The sequence below is a fragment of the Amblyomma mixtum genome, chromosome 2 (assembly GCF_055824585.1).
Source record: "Amblyomma mixtum isolate Tamu chromosome 2, ASM5582458v1, whole genome shotgun sequence".
NCBI classification, from domain to species: Eukaryota; Metazoa; Arthropoda; class Arachnida; order Ixodida; family Ixodidae; genus Amblyomma; species Amblyomma mixtum.
In genome coordinates, this window is record NC_143013.1 from 201,887,200 (window position 1) to 201,903,751 (window position 16,552).

The window sequence follows — 16,552 nt, forward strand, 5'->3', positions numbered from 1 at the left end:
GGCTAACAAAGAGGGTTCAGCTTAAGTTAAGATCAACGCAGCGAGCTATGGAAAGGAAAATGATAGGTGTAACGTTAAGAGATCGGAAGAGGGCGGAGTGGGTGAGGGAACAAACGCGGGTTAATGACATCCTAGTTGAAATCAAGAGGAAGAAGTGGGCTTGGGCAGGGCATGTAATGCGAAGGCAAGATAACCGCTGGTCCTTAAGGGTAACGGATTGGATTCCAAGAGAAAGCAAACGTAGCAGGGGACGGCAGAAAGTTAGGTGGGCGGATGAGATTAAGAAGTTTGCGGGGATACAGTGGCGGCAACTAGCAAAGGACAGGGTTAATTGGAGAGACATGGGAGAGGCCTTTGCCCTGCAGTGGGTGTAGTCAGGCTGATGATGATGATAAAAATATCAGAAGAAAAAGAAAAAGAAAGACGGGCGTCGCAGCAACAACCGCGTCCGCCGAAGCGGACGCTGGTCGATAAGCGGCGGCAGCCGCGCTTCGTCACCACCTCGCCACCTCTTCCTGTTTGTCTTTATATGTAAATCAAAGCCACCACCCACCCTGCCACCCTGACGGGTGGCAGTTAATGGATAATCGCAAGAGTTCTTTCACTATCGTCAGCGCTAACGCATGCAGCCCGCATCTCTCATTCATCATCCCACCTACCTATAAGCGCGATTAGGCGTCCGCTGACCCAGGGAGCCAGTTACGCGCACTTCCTTGCCTTAAAATTATCGGAGTGTAAAATTTTGAAAGCGCCAACGCCAGTGAACGCCGACGGCCTATGGCTTCAGCGCTGCGTTTCCAGCACAGCGTTGTCAATGCCTGCAGCTAACATCTCTCTCTCTCTCTCTCTCTCTCTCTCATCACCCCACGTACCTATAAGCACGATTCCGGCGTGCATTGACACAGGGAACCAGTTATGCGCGCTTCCTTTCCTTAAAATGGCACTATGTTGTCAACGCCAACGCCAATGAACGCCGACGGCCTATGGCTTCAGCGCTGCATTTCTGGCACAACGTTGTCAATGCCTGCAGCCAACATCTCTCTCTCTCATCCCCCCACGTACCTATAAGCGCGATTCAGGCGTCCAATGACCCAAGGAGCCAGTTATGCGCACTTCCTTTCCTTAAAATGGTACATCATTGTCAATGCCAACGCATACAGCGCACATCTGTCACTACCGTTACGGGGCTTAAAGCACGATTGAGGTGTCCACTGTTCCGAGAGGGCAGTTATGCGCCTTTCTTTCGCTTTACAAGCTCCCGCTCCATTGGTTTCCCAGCTTAAAGCGCGACTAAGGTGTCCGCTGCTGGTTACAACGACCAACGGCTGCGGCGACGCCGCGAATTATTTATTAAACCTCTCCCCAAAAACATGCATCCCACCCACCACGAACCCCGCCGCAGAGCTCGCGCACGGGCACTCCACAAACACTATGGCACGGAACCGCATGCCGTTTGGGTGGATGCCGCATGCACGGGAGAGGACGCGGTTGTAGCCATCACGAAACCCTCCCTCCAACCGATTGCCACCCTTCACATAACCCCTACTGCCACTTCCGAGGAGGCCGAAGAGGCCGCCATTGCCCTGGCCATCACAAGCACGGAGGCCCGATATATTCTATCCGACTCTATCACTGCCATACTAAATTTTGCTCGCGGGAGAGTTCACGTCCCTGCATTTCGCATACTGAACTCCCTCGCCGCACACCCACCCCGCCACCTGGAGTTGATATGGGTGCCTGCCCACTCCGGGAATCCCGGAAACGAGGCCGCCAACGCTTTAGCCCGAGGTTCTCTCAAACCGGAAACCGGCGGACTCCGACCTGGGGTTCTCACGGGAGCGCGTACACTCATTCAGTGAAATGACGCAGGCGTGCAAAGCCGAGCGTCGGCTCTACCCTCCACGACATCCCTTCCTTGACCATTATCATCAGACAATTTGGAGGCGGCTTCAAACATGCACCTTACCCTCCCCTTATATACACTCGCGCTATCGCCAAGCCCACACAAACCCCTCCTGTACTCTATGCCACCACCCCAAAGCCACTCTATACCATATCCTTTTCCTCTGCACGGCGTATCCACCCTCGCGGGGCCTGGGGCACCTTACGACTTTGGAGGCTTGAGAGACCCTACTGCGTTCTGAGGACCCGGACAAGCAAGCCATCACCAACGGCCGGGCTGCCAGCGTCATGAGCCTCCGCGACATGAACGTTTGAGTGCAGTGGGGCCGTGCGGGGGTGGTGGTGAAAAACATTTATGGGCAATTAAATTTTTACAGAAAGGTGATTGGGGTAGGACCCTATTGACCCTTTCCCCTCACAGTACTAGGTGGAGCCCCTATTCCGGGGCCCCATTGGCAAGCAACGCCGCCCGCGTCCGTTGAACCAAGGCCTTTTGGCTCTTTAGATCTTGACAGCCGAGCAGGGCCGCCTCCCAGTCCTCTCTGGTGGGGTTGGGGTTGGGGGGACAGATGGGTTAGATTGACACGCCCAAACCATGTGGAAGGTGTCAGACACCTCCCCACAGAACTGCGGGCGCACGGACCTGTGTGTCCCAAACTCCCCAGTTGTAAATAAAGTTTTCACCACCACCACCACGCCGCGATCAGGCCGATCAGGCCGCCCGCGCACTCTCTCCCCGGGCTTTCTCCCTGTCATTGGAAGCCTACTCCCAATCAGACAATCTGGTCCTTAAATTCAAACACATCACCGATTACTACAAGGAGGAGCACCGGCGCTACCCGGCCCCTTGTAAGGGACTGAATCGCGCTGACGAGCGCCTCCTCATCAAAATTCTAACACTGTACTGTTCCCGGTGGTACATAAACATTTCAATGCATCCTTTGATGACACGTGCCAGTTCTGTGGGGAGGTGGCTGATACCTTCCACAGGGTTTGGGCGTGTAAATCAAACCCTTCTATCCCCCCCCAACCCCAACCCCACCAGAAATGACTGGGAGGCGGCCCTGCTCGGCTGTCAGGACCTAAAGACCCAAAAGGCCTTGGTTCACTGGACGCGGGCGGCGTTGCTTGCCAATGGGGCCCCGGATTAGGAGCTCCACCTAGTATTGTTAGGGGAAAGGGCCAATAGAGCCTACCCCAATCACCTCTCTGTAAAAATGTAATGCACGATAAATGTTTTTCACCACCACCCAGAAAAGAGCTGCGCTCTAAAAGGTCTACTGTGTGACGCGGCTAAGGCGACCTCGTCTACTTTGATTATACCTAAGCGTCATGGACTGCAAAACATCAACCGCAGCGGAGCCGTGCCTGTCCCGGGGTTGTAGCCCACACCAGTGGACAACAAAAGCCACTTCTCTTTCTCCCTCTTCATAAACAATATGCAGCAAAAAAAGCGCTTTAAAAAGCGGCAACAACGAAGCATTGAAGAGAAGTTTATTTTGACCCAGGCGCATAAAAGGGACAGCCGTCCCTCTACAAAAGAGAAAAAATTAGCTGTGGCTTAGCTCTGGTTAAGCCTGAGTGATTGCGAAAGGAATAGCTCCCTGGCTGCGCTTGGCTCTGCTGGTGGTTTGGCATGGCTTCGCCTTTCGTGCAACTAAAGGATTTACTCTGGACACAACATGGTTTCTACTGTTTGTTTATTCCAATGAACACGCTTTGGTGGTCCGTAAAGCAGTGACTCTTGGTCTAAACACAGGTAATTACACAGCCGATTCTTCGGCATTCAGAGAGTCCATGAAACTACTCTCGCTCACTGAATTTGTAGAACGCCGCCGGGCTCGCCATTCTGCGGCATAGGCGCGTTGCTTAGCCAACCGCTCTTGCCTTTCTTCATCTGTCTCCTCGGCACGCCGCCGGCGATTGCGTGCAGCACGTCGCTGCAGCGACGCCTTGTACAATTCCTCAGACATGACCAAGCGGAGCGCGCCTGGTGGTGGTAGTAAAACTTTATTTCCCATAGTAGGGGTCCTGAAGGACACTCGGCTAGGCACCGGGTGAGGGCAGCTCCCACGTAGGCACAGAGAGCCCGAAGCTCTCCGCCGCCGCGCGGGCCTCCTGGACAGCCCGAAGCTGGTCGTGAAGTGAAGCACTTTTTGGTACTTTGTCCCAATGTTCCTTGTTCTGGGCGTAGGCGTCACTTGATGCACAACCACACAGCATATGGGTCAAGTCTACACGTTCACTGCACTGGTCACACACATGTTTTCCGTCGTAGTCTGGGTCGATGTGCTTCATGCGCCAGGGGTTGGGGTGTGAGTTCGTTTGGAGCAAGCGTAACGTGACCGACTGGCTGCGGGTTAATTTCTTATCTGGGAGGGGAAACGCTCGTCTGCCTAGACAAAAGTGCTTAGTGAGCTCGTTGTAGGTGAATAATTGATCCCTGTACTCGATAGCGGGGGGAGCCGGAGGGACGCGGCCGATGAGCCCTCGCGCGCCTGCGGTGCCCACAGTGCACCAATTCCGCGCACAAACATCGCGCACTACACTGATGCGCGACACTCAGTATGGCAGGAGCAGCACCCTCAAACGGCCCCTGCCTGCGACGATGAAGCGGGTGCTCCAACGCCGCAGGAATACTTCTTCCGGCAGCGTCACCCCGTCTAGGCACGCCTGCTGGAAAAGGCGGGCTCGCACTCGCTGCAACATCGGGAACATGGCCCGCTGGAGTCGTGCCTGTAATGAAGCGGCGCCTCTCTGGCGCCGCAAAACGAAGCGCCTACACACAGAAATAGCTTAGCTTTGCACTCTTTGTTTCTTCACGCTGAAAGCCGCTGGCACTCTGCTTTATCATTTTGTTTGTTACGCGGGATGTGACCAGGCTTACCTCGAATGATCGCAACCACATGCAACTGTTCCCTCATGGTTTCAGCAGATTTTAGCTGATTTCGATTTTCTCGATTGTGTCTTGCAAGCTTTAAGGTAGGTAGGTAGGTAGGTAGGTAGGTAGGTAGGTAGGTAGGTAGGTAGGTAGGTAGGAAAGACTTTTATTGCTCTAGAAAGGTGCTAGTAGCAGACGAGAAAGAAGAGGTCCATCTTCCTTCTTCTCACAGGGTCGGTGCCCCTATTCCAGGGCTCCGCTGAGCTTCGCTGCTCGTTGGGCGTTCCAGATCGCCGCTGGAGAGCGGGCTCTCCCACTGTTCTGCACTCGGGTCTTTGCGAAAGTTGTCGTTTTTACTTTATTCCCACGTGATGTGGTACAACGATGGTTTGCTACCACACCACGGGCAAGTGTCCCGATATTGCGTCGGGTAAATCTTGCTAAGGATATGCAGGTTTGGGAATGTTCCTGTCTGCAATCTTCGCCAATACACTGCCTCTAGTTGATTTAGATCAGGATGAGGCGGCGGATAGCGGATCCGTACCCCCTTATAGTAGTTGAGAATGTCTGAGTACGTAGGGCTGACTCGGTCGGGTAGATCGTCCGATTGGGAGGAAGCTCGGCTCGTATACCCTCGAGCTACCTCGTCGGCACGTTCGTTCCCGGCTTTAAATTAAGCGCAGCCAAAAGCGGCAGATATTCTGTGCGACGACCGCCGAGCTCGCTTCCTGCTGTACGTTACCGTCGAGTCATTCTGTTTCCTGTGGGCGCTTGTGCTCCCAGAAGCCTTTTCGCTGTCCTCTCTACTGCCAGACTGTCGTCACCATTAAGCGACAGTAGGAAGGGAAAGCTTTATTTTCACTAATGCTTTTTCCTGCGGTTTGGGGGCATCTTCAGAGACATCTTGGTTCTATCCCCAGGAGCCTTCTCTGTCCAAGTCGTCCGCTGTCACAAAATTCGGCGCGTATTTTAAAGACACAATGAAACAAAACAGCGCCGCGCGCACGGCGTCTCGCCGGCGCGAGCGGAACGGGGAACAAGGAAACCCCCACTGAGCGCCTAGCCGGTGTGCGTGGCTCCTTCTCCCCTCCACCACCGCTCACCGACCCGGCGTGTGCGGAGGGAATGAGTCATCCACGCCGATTTCTCTCGAACGTCCGAGTAGCTTCTACTGCTAACCAGGGGAAAAGGGGGTAGACTTTCATGCGCTAAGACATGTCCCCCCCCCCTCTGCACTCGGACGTCGGCGATGGCGCCACGCCAGAACTAGGCCGAACCTTCGAGATGCGACCCCCGACCTCTGACCAATGGGGACGCGCGGCCGGTGTGAAGAGGAAAAAGAGACAGCACTGTCGATGCTGCGTGTATGTGCGCGCCTACTCTGGCGCGTAGAACAAACAGACGTGAGAGCGAACCTATAAAAGAAGGACGTTGACCGCTGACAGATTAGTCCGGACCGCCGTTTAAGCTTCATGAAGCGCGCCCGTTCGACTCCCGGGAAAACACCACTCGGCCAGCATCGGACCAACGAGCCAACGTTCGCCAGTGTGGGGGACGGCATCGTCGTGGAACTCTGGTCGTCGGACTGCCGCAGTGCCCGGTGAACAAATTGTGTTTTGTTTGTTTTCCTCTCTCTTGTGTTAGTGCCCTTTAGGTGTAATATTACCCTGTGTTGTATTCTCTCTCGAGTTTAACTTTTCACGAGTTGCATTGTTTTATTAATCACTTTGTATGTGTGATTGTGAAATCCTCTGTATCGTCTCATTGCTGTATAAACTTTGTTTTGTTTGGGAACCTTTGGCTCCGACCCATTCTCTGGCTTGCGACCGGCGAAAGCTGGGCACTAAGTGACCAAAAACCTCTTGGCACTTGGTAGCTGGTCTCCGCTGAGCTTGCCACGCTGAATCGAGGGCATCTCCTTTGAGTCCGAGACCGCTACCACCACACGCTCTAAGGGTGTCTGGGAACTTCACGCTTAAAAGTGCGCGAAGTGTGGGTGACATCCGCCTCTAATCAATGGTCGGTTGCCCTCAGTCCAGGGCTCCGCTGGCCACTGCCGCCCGTTGAGCTCGCTGTACCAGACGTTGTTGGTCTTTACAGCGGTCGTCGCTGGACAGTAGAGTCTCCCACTGCTCCGCACTCGGGTTTTGTATTTTGGGGACGCCGTCTATGTTTTGGCAGGCCCATGTGATGTATTATAGAGTAGGGTTTTCGTCGCACCAGGGACATTTGTCCGCGTATATCGCAGGGTGAATTTTGTTTAGTATATCTAGGTTTGGGAAACAGCCTGCTTGTAATTTCTCCTGGTGACAGCTTCCTCTCTGCTGAGAGATTTGTATGGCGGGGGATATCGCATTCTTCTGCCTCTATAGTTTTGTAGTATGGCCGAGTATTCCCTGGGTGCTGGCGCGAGTACCGCGGTCTCGTCGGATGCTCGGAAACTAATGTATCGTCGAGCTATCCTGTCGGCCTCTTGGTTCTCTGCCACCACCGTGTGCCCCGGTACCCGCACAATTTTGTGTGGGATCTTGTCGTTTTGTTCTTCCTGGTTTTTAATTCTGTAGCTCGCTGCGAAGAGTATACGTAGCGCGTGACGACCTATCCTGCCATTCATGTAATTTCGGCAGGCTGTTTGAGAGTCCGTGAGTATTGTTAGCGACCGCACGGTTCTATAGCCCTCCACCGCTAGGGCAACGGCTACTTCCTCGGACTCTGCAGCAGTGCAGCCTCGGAGAGACGCGCTGGTCATTCCGCGTAAAGACGAATCGACCACCGCCGCCAGAGCGATTTTGGTATCTCCTCCTCTCCAAGACGCGTCTGCATACATGGTCGTGGCTTGAGGAGAGTGATGAATTCGGCCCTCGCTTCTCTTCTACCTCGATGGAGGTTGGGATCCATGTTTCTTGGTATTGGCGCTAACTTGAGGGTCTCGCGAAGCTCGTCGGGGATGGCTTCCGTCCTCATTTCTCGCATCTGCTCTCGGTATCCGAGCCTCTGTGGGAGCGCTCGTCCAGTCGTTGTCTGCAACAGCCTGAGTTTTTGCGACTCAAGCTGCGCCTCTCGTAGCTCCTCAAAGGTGTTATGTAACCCCAGGGCTATGAGTTTCTTTGTAGACGTGTTGCGCGGTAGTCGGAGGCTATCTTGTAGGCTTAGCGTAGCAGGGCATCCGCTTGTTGCATTTCGTTTTTGCTGAGGCACTGGTAGAGTAGGCTGTACGTGATTCGGCTAACTACTAGGTTTCTAACTAGTTTTAGTGTGTCCTCTTCACGCATGCCGTGTCGCCTGTTGTTGATGCGAGTGATCATGCCTGTGACTTGTAGCGTTCTTGCTTTGAGCAGGGTGAACGTGTGAGTAGTGCGCTGGTTGGATTGAACCGCCATGCCCAAAATTCTTATTATTGTATTTTCCGGCATGGGCGTCCCTTCTAGGTAGACGTTGAGTTTCAGGTCCTCATTGGTTGGGACCGTCCGGGTTTGCTTGCCTCTCCAGACTGTCAGCAGTTCTGATTTCTCGGTCGATCATGCGAGTCCTCTTTCTGCGAGGTATTGCTCTACGAAAGAGGCCGCTTGCTGTAGCCTTTCTTCCTTCTCTCCGAGTCAGCCCGTGTTTGTACAGGCTGTTATATCGTCAGCACACATAGCATGTCTGATGCCTTGGAGGGAGAGAGAGAGAAAAACTTTATTGTGACAGGAATTCGGGGCACGCCCCAAGGCTCCCCGCACGACCGCACTGCACTCAAGTGTTTATGTTCCTAAGGTCCATAACACTGGCAGCCCGGCCGGTGGCGATGGTCTGCACGGCCGGGTCCTCCGAGCGCAGCAGGGTCTCCCAGTCCTCCCACAAGTCTTGAGGTTCTCTAGGTCCCGCGTTGGAGGGTCCGCCGGGCAGAGGGAAAGGATGTGGAGGGAAGAGGCGAAGGTTTCTGGGCATTGGACGCATGCCGGAGTAGGGAAGGAGGGATGATAGTGGGCTAGGGTAAGGGGTGAAGGGAGAGAGTGTGTCTGTAGTCTGCGCCAGAGTGTTGCTTGTTTGTTATCTAGGGAGGAGTGGGGCGGGGGGTAGAGCTGGCGTGAGGCTCTGTAGGCCTACGTCAGCTCTCTGAATGAGTGCATGCGCTCCTTTGTGAATCCCCGATCCGAGGCTATCTGAGCCCCGTTTAAAGAACCTCGGGCTAAAAGGTTGGCGGCCTCGTTTCCGGGATTCCCGGAGTGCGCGGGCACCCATATCAGCTCCACTTGGGGGGGGGGGGGCGGGGGGGGGGGCGAGTTCAGTATGCCAAAAGCAGGGATATGGACTCGGCCTCGAGAAAAATTTAGAATCGCAGTTTTAGAATGACTTAAAATGTACCGTGCTTCCGTGCGGGTGATAGCAAGTGCAATGGCGGCTTCCTCTGCAGCCTCTGCGGATGTGTCTGGAGGGAGAGGTAGTGTGAGGAGGGCGGATAAAGAGGAGTCCGCCACAGCTGCTGTCGCTTCATCACCCGTGCAGGCAGCGTCCACCCATACGGCGTCCGATGTTCTCTAGTTTTCGAGCTAGGCCTATCATAGCTATGTTGAGTAGGGGTGAGATAACTGACCCTTGGGGTATTCCCTTGTTTGGAGTGCGAATTTTGTCCGATCGAAGGTCTCCTATGCCGATGGTGGCAGTTCTATTTGACAGGAAGGCTTTGACGAAGCCGTGGATTCTGCGTCCGCAGTCCAGGTTGTCTAGGCCCGTAAGCATCGCTTCGTGGCTGACGTTATCGAATGCCCCCTTGATGTCCGGGGTCATTATGACATTTTCTCCCGTCCGAGGAACGTTTCGCAAGACATCTACTTGTATTTGGAGGAGAACTTCGAGAGCTTCGCTCTGAAGCCGAAGACATGTGGTACGCAGTCGTTATCTTCCATGTAATTTTGCAGTCTTAAAGTTACAACCCGTTCGTAAAGCTTGCCAAGGCACGACGTGAGTGATATGGGCCTGAAGTTTTCAATTTGTAGCTTTTTACAAGGTTTAGGTATCATTATTACTTCGGCGTGTTTCCAATCTTCGGGAACCGTCTCCGCCTCCCAATGTTTGTTAAGAAAGCTGACGAGCTCTTGTATGAGGTCGTCGCTCAGGTTGCGGATAAGGGCGTTGTCGATTCTGTCCGCTCCGGCTGCCGTGTTTCTGGTGATGTTTCTTATGGCCGCGTAAACCTCTTCCACAGTTATCGGGCGATCGAGTTTCTCGTTTTCGGCTCCTAGATACGTTCCTTGGTATCGCGGGGGGTTGTGATTGCCGAAACATTTTTCTCGTGCCTTCTCCAGTAGGGCGATGTCTGATCCCTCGAAGCAGTGGATGAACCTGTGGATGGCTTTATTGTTTTCTGATTTTATTTTGGTCCGATCAATTAGTGCTCTTAAGAGATTCCAGGTTCTGGCCGTGCCTAGAGTTCCCCTAAGCGAGTCGCTGAGTTGTTACCAATTTTGTTCGCGAGTTGCATCGCGTATTCTTCCGCCTTTGCCGTAATTTCTGCTATCTTTAGTTTTAGTTTCCTGTTGTGTTTTTGCTTCCGCCATCTTTTGGTGAGACTGCGTCTCGCTTCCCATAGGCTGAGGAGGTGGGCATCTACTTCGGGCGTTGCTGTCGTTCTCCTTAGACTTTTTGCGCATCGTTGTCGCGTTTCTCTCAGCATGCCGCTCCATTCCTCCGGTGATTGGATACCGCCTTCAGATTTGTTGCAAGCCCCGCGAAACGCGTTCCAGTCAGTGATTTTCGCCTGTACAAACTGGCGTCTTATGGTGTCGGATGCTAATCGTGTCCGGAGGATAAAGTGATCGCTGCCTAGGTTTTCCATCATGTTTTCCCGCTGTGACTCCCTGCTCTTCCTTACGAAGTTGAGGACCGGGCATGTGTCCGTGCTCACGCTATTCCCGATTCTCGTGGGGGTCGCATGATCTGTGATTAGACTGCAGCCAAAGTATTCCGCTACTTCCACTAATGTTCTTCCCTTGATGTCTTGTTTCTGGTATCCCCAACTCCTGTCCATGGCGTTGAAATCTCCTACGATGATGAGTGCATTTTCTTTGGCCAGCTTGTACGCTCCATAAAACAGTTCGAAGAGTTTGGCTTTTCTTTGTCTCGGTGGGCTGTACACGTTCAGTAAGAACGTGCTGCTTCCCTTTCGCTTTTCCTGAGGCTGTCAGAATTTCATAGCTCGAAAGATAAAGCCCAACAACCACGGGCAGAGCCAGCTTATCAAACAGATAGGGAACTACGAGCCAAATCGAGCCTTCCGCAGAACTGCCGAGAAAATGTAATCATTCCCCCCCTCCCTCGTAACATGCGTTCGGCGGAACCAGATACTTGACCACCCGTAATGCGAGTGATTCAGTAGGCGCGCTTAGAGATGAGCACAGTGGTAAACATTGTGTCATATTTACGGGAGATGGAAACCGCCTAATTTAAGCCAAGCACAGGCCTCCTTGCTGTAGTTGTTTATCTTAGTAAACATGGCACATACCCACGCGGGGAGATTTGCCAAGGTAGGGTGGGTGTTGTTGTTAGCCTTTTAAAGTATGGCACATATCCACACTCGGGGATCGGTCAAAAATCGCGAGGCAGACGTTGCTATTCACCTGTACGAAACAAATTGAGGTGAATGCCGGTACTGCTTGCCGTGACTCCACCTGCTTCTTCCTCTACTTCTGCTTTGGCGCCCACCTGGTAATCTAGGTGTGGCTGAGTGCTACTTGGCTACACTAGATATCCGAAAAGTGCTAAGGATGGCGCTTTAAGTGCTTCTCATTGAAAGGCACATCAATGTTTTGAATTACAGGACCATGCACTGAGCGGACCAATCCTGCGTACACTTAAGTATTATTTGCGCTATCACCCCGACCGTCAAGTGCCACCGTGTCACACCGGACTGAAGAAGACGAAGAAAGGTTATCCCTGCCCGTCTCTTTCTCGAAGGCACTCCAAGAGCAGAACAACAAGACACCCATGATTCCCCTGCGCGCCGGTAGCAGCTACGACACCTCTCATGTGGACGCCGTAGATACCGAGCTCTACTTCATCTTGCATCCGGCGGTGTTGGGTGTCCTTACCCTCTTGGCCTGCGCCGCTGTTTGGTCCAGTGGAGTAGCCGTCGGGCCCACGGAGATGCAGATAAATCAGGGGCCGCCGCCGCATTGGCTTCCGGTCTTTTGGAACTGGCTCAGCCGTCAGCTGTCACAGGCGCAGACGCAACGGGACCAGTATTACGCGCATGTTCGAGGCGCCTACCTGGACCTCCGTGTTCGACCGCCCGTCGTCCGTTTCGTGGTGGTTGCAAGTGCAGAGGAGAAGGGCCGCTACTTCCCACCATTTCAGTGCAGGCTAATGTGGGACCCTCCAGGTGAGAAAAAGTTGCTCCGCTTGCGATGATACCCAGCGTCTAACAAAGAACTAAAGATCGACATAGATGGAGTCCGGATTTTGATCAAGGATTGCAGGTAGTTTCGAAGCCTTTCTGTCGTCGGCACTGGGCGGAGGCACTAGCAATGTTTTTGATCTCTGGCGGTTTTCTGCGCTTATGTATTATTTTTTGTGAGGTGTTGTGGTAATGTATGATGACTGCACCACTAAGGTGGCGTGCTTACTGAAACTGCAAAATCTCACAGATAAAGACGAACACAGTCAATGTAGATTGAGTGTTTCGCACAAATTTCTCCTGAAATACCTTGCAGGAAAATTCCTTGCAACATTTAGGCGGTATAACGTGTGAATTCTGATATGATGCAGTAAATTATGGCTCACATGTATTTGTCATATGTGTGTTATCTTTGCTGGTTGGGGAAAATTTACAGCAGAGAAATAAACAATTGTGTAGCATTCGGAAGAAGCCGCATTGAAGTGGAATGAGAAATTTAGAACGCTTTTATAAAGGACATATTCACATGAGCTACCTGCAAGTGCTCTATAGCTAACAGCTGCGGTCGTTGCCCTCTACAAGCGAAGATAACAGTCGAGCGCGAAAATGTTCTTTTTGTCGGGTGGCGCTTAGAAAATTCCTTAATATATTCGTGCACCATATACGGTTTCGTAATTAAGATCAAAATGCTGACGGTTGCGAAAATTCCTGGATGCTCGGACATCAATACCTGTGGCATTGGAGCCTGGTAATCTTCGAAGAATGCTTGACCAATTGAAGAAAGGACATTCTCGGCGCGCCCAACGTCGATTATGAGCTTGTCTCAAATCGTTTCTCATCGAGTTTTTCTCTTTCCTTCCTTCTCTAGCTTCTATCGCCACTACGCTTTGTCTAGACAACGTGTTGCGTGATCATTGTTTATATTTCGATGTGATTTCGGCCCATACTTCACTTGAAACTCAGGCGCCCGATCATTTTGTAGCGCTTAAATTTCCCTTTCCCCGAGGCTAACGCGCATTTTACCTGCGTCTTCGGTAGTCGTTTGCACTCCTATTGTCAGCATTGTTTAGGGAAGCCATGATCCGTTACTCCTCGCCCTGCGCCCTGTGCCTTTAGTGAGGCGGTTACGTGTCTCCTCTGTCGATGGTCGCACTGGCAGTTTGTCCGAGTTACAAGGCTACGGGATAAAACCTTCACCTTTTTGTGGTGCGTTATTGTAACTGCCTTTATTTGCTAGCATCGTCACAGGGGCTAGACGTGCCACTGTAGAGTCACAGATGTTGCCGTCTTATCTCCCTCGTCAATTGCCCACGTCTCCTGTGTAGCATTTTTTTTTGCAAATGTAGGCTTTTTTCGTCCCTCTTTATGCACAACGTTGCGGGGAAGTCGAGGGACAGACGCAAATGAATCGGCATGATTTCTGCTTGGAGGCGCCGGTTTCGTCCGTCTTTGCCTGAGCTACAGACTGCTTGCAAAGTCTCGTGACGTCAGCTGTGGCGTAAGCGTTCTACTGTATCCAGCGGCTTTTGAGGAGCAATATGATGGATGATAATGATACCGGCACATATCACATCACTGACCCCTAAGCGTCATTACAATGATGAAGGAAACAAGTGCCATCTAGACGACGGCGCATGACGCGGCCTACCAATGTCTGCTTAGTTTAGTTTAGTTTATGGGGTTTTACGTCCCAAAGCAACTAAGGCAATGAGAGACGCCGTAGTGGAGGGCTCCGGAAATTTCGACCACCTGGGGTTCTTTAACGTGCATTGACATCGCACAGTACACGGGCCTCTAGAATTTCTCCTCCAAAGAAATTCTAGCCGACGCGGCCGGGATCGAACCCGCGTCTTTTGGGTCAGCAGTCGAGCACCATAGCCGCTGAGCCACCGCGGCGGCCAATGTCTGCTTACGCATGGTGCGGCCACCAGCCACAGAACATGGACTAGGGCCCGGTCTCCCCTGTCGTACGGTTGGAGAAACTTCGGGTCACGCCAGGCGTATTTGTTTTTTCTCGATCCATATTTATCTCCTGGCTGCTCTGAAAGCTGGTTTATAGAACGGCTTTATTTGAGCTTTGTAAGCTTACAGCAATGCATTAAGTCGTGTACTGCGCCTTCTTATCCACTGTATGCTCCGCGCATGTAACTGCAAAATGAGTTCTGCTCTCCGAGGCAACGAGGTAGCTGGGAGAGCCACGAGCATTCTTCTCGAATGGATCGCGTACATTCTGCGGTTCAAAACACCATCCTGCGGTATGGTGAGGCTAAAAAGCGAGAACAGGAATCTTTAGAGGCTGCGATGCTGCATTGCAGGAAAGGGAAAAGAACCGACGGAGATTCACATGTACAACGTTGTCGGGTCACAAGTTTTGAAAATTAGGAAATCTTGCGATAGACTTATGAAGTATTTTTAGGTATTGGTAACTTCTTCGGACATGTATCAAAATATTTCTGTTAAAGTGGTTCCATTAAGTGCATTGAGCAGTTTAGACTGCCACAGAAAACCAATGGGGAACGCTTTGGCTACAGAAAAAACGTCAATAAAAAATACAAGACTGCCATGCACTGATCTGAGCTATATTGATTGTTATAGGGAAATCTTACATTAGTACATGAAAAAAAATGCGTTCTTAAGTGGTGTCCCGTTCAAAAATGCTTTTGTCTTTAATTGTTGGGTATGTTTAAGATATTAATTACTGTAATGGAAAAAATCAGAGCCATTAAGGTCATGTCCTCTTTTTCCTGTCTGTCTGCGTGAGTTAAGATACCTTAAATGAGGACTGATCATCTACACCAAATAAGCGCTTCAATACCAGCTGCGAGCATGCACCACTAGACGTCTGCTGCCCTTTGTGGCGAAGTTTGCGCTGGCTCATAATAACGAGCCACTCGCTCTCCTTGGCGTAGCTTGTCCCATCGAAGTACCTGTCTTTCATCCACCGTGATCATCCACCGTGATCATTACTTAGGAGTGCAAAACAGATGTGTGCATCGGTGTGAGGAATTTTCCTTTTGGGTTATCGTAGCTCAAGTGCAACTGTTCTTGCTTTCGCCACAGATATAAGCGCTCTGCTGGCAATACTGGAGCCGGGACGACTTGGATCCTTAAGCCTAAACCTTTGTAAAACCTCAGCTGTAATGTTTTGCAGTGGGCGTGCCTAATGAGTCCGACCCGACGAACTGGCTGGTGACAGCATTCTGGTCTCCAATCGGGCAGCGAGGCGGCTTCGAGCCCTTGCTCGTCACCTGTCCTTTCGTCGCCAACAACTCCGCGCCCAGCCTCGTGATGCTACATTACATGGGCGTTGAGAGCAGCGACTGGCTCAAGCCGTATCGGGTCGAGCGTGGTGCGAAGCAACCGGGCACGTTGGCCATGTGCGTCATGCCCGGCGACGAGAACGGCGCAAGTGTCGACCCGAGGGCGCTGGCCGAATTCGTCGCCTTTCACGGCGCCGTGGGCGCCTCCCACTACGTCTTCTACCTGCGGTCCCCGGGCGCCGCACTTGACTTCCTGACGGAGCTGCAGCAAAAGTACCAACGTAATGTGACCACCGGAGTGTCGTTGCGTCTCATTGTGGACAGCGAGCAAGATGATGACGAAGCCGCGGCAGCTTGCCTATACGAACTGGCAGCGAAGACTCCGTTCGAATACGCTGTCACGACGTCACCTCTGGAGTTCGTTGTTCCCCGACGGGAGGCTACGCTCAAAAATTTATTGTCACGGAACAAAGCAGTCGGAGCCATGACGGTGTTGAAGTATTCCTTCGCGGGGCAACGTCAATCTGCCGACGCTGCCAGGCGGGACATGGTCAGCCAGGCGAAGCTCCTCCGTGCGCTCCGCGCCGAACCGCCTGGACTGACGTCTCGTGCCATCGTGAAGGTGGGCGACGTAGTGCAGATGGGCGCGCACGGCGGATTCAGCCTGCTCGCACCCGCGAGAGCGCAAGTGATGAGTCCGTGGCAGGTCAGCGTCCACAGCTATGCGGAGAGTTCAAGCGTACTGATCGACCAGGAACTTGAGTATGACGATCGCATGCTTCTTTATGGCGACTCTATCAGCCGCTCTGTTGCCTGGCGGCTGTACGTAGACAGATACCGAAAATGACGTTCAAATCTACTGGCCAATATCTTCATCCAGACAATTTTAAAAAAAGAACATATTGAAGATATTAAAATAACCATGCAAGAAAAAAGGTGTATGAGTACTAGGCTCAACGTGGACACTGAGAAACAAATGCTATAATAAAACTTCCTACAACCACGCCATTGCGTGTACATGCAGTATTCCATGGTGCGTTCGACGGAAAACTCTGGTTTGAGAAGCAATATCGCGAGTGAGAGCTATTGTTCTCGCTTAGGGCGTCAAGGAAACGGCAGCCAAAATTCTTCACT

General features: G+C 52.2%; 1 protein-coding gene across 1 annotated transcript; it reads left to right on the plus strand.

Annotated features, from left to right (window-relative positions):
- The first annotated feature begins 11,749 nt into the window (after window positions 1-11,749).
- On the plus strand, window positions 11,750-16,265 carry LOC149362239 (uncharacterized). Its single transcript, XM_089569671.1, has 2 exons — window positions 11,750-12,143; window positions 15,310-16,265. Exons 1-2 carry the CDS (start codon window positions 11,750-11,752, stop codon window positions 16,263-16,265), a joined length of 1,350 nt encoding a protein of 449 aa, XP_089425797.1.
- The last annotated feature ends 287 nt before the right edge of the window (window positions 16,266-16,552 follow it).

What these genes read in the sequence shown, in the direction of transcription:
- LOC149362239 (XM_089569671.1), top strand. Translation starts at nt 11,750, where the DNA reads ATGATTCCCCTGCGCGCCGGTAGCAGCTACGACACCTCTCATGTGGAC. An exon ending in GCTAATGTGGGACCCTCCAG is followed by an intron (nt 12,144 to 15,309) that starts GTGAGAAAAAGT and finishes AATGTTTTGCAG; the next exon opens with TGGGCGTGCCTAATGAGTCC.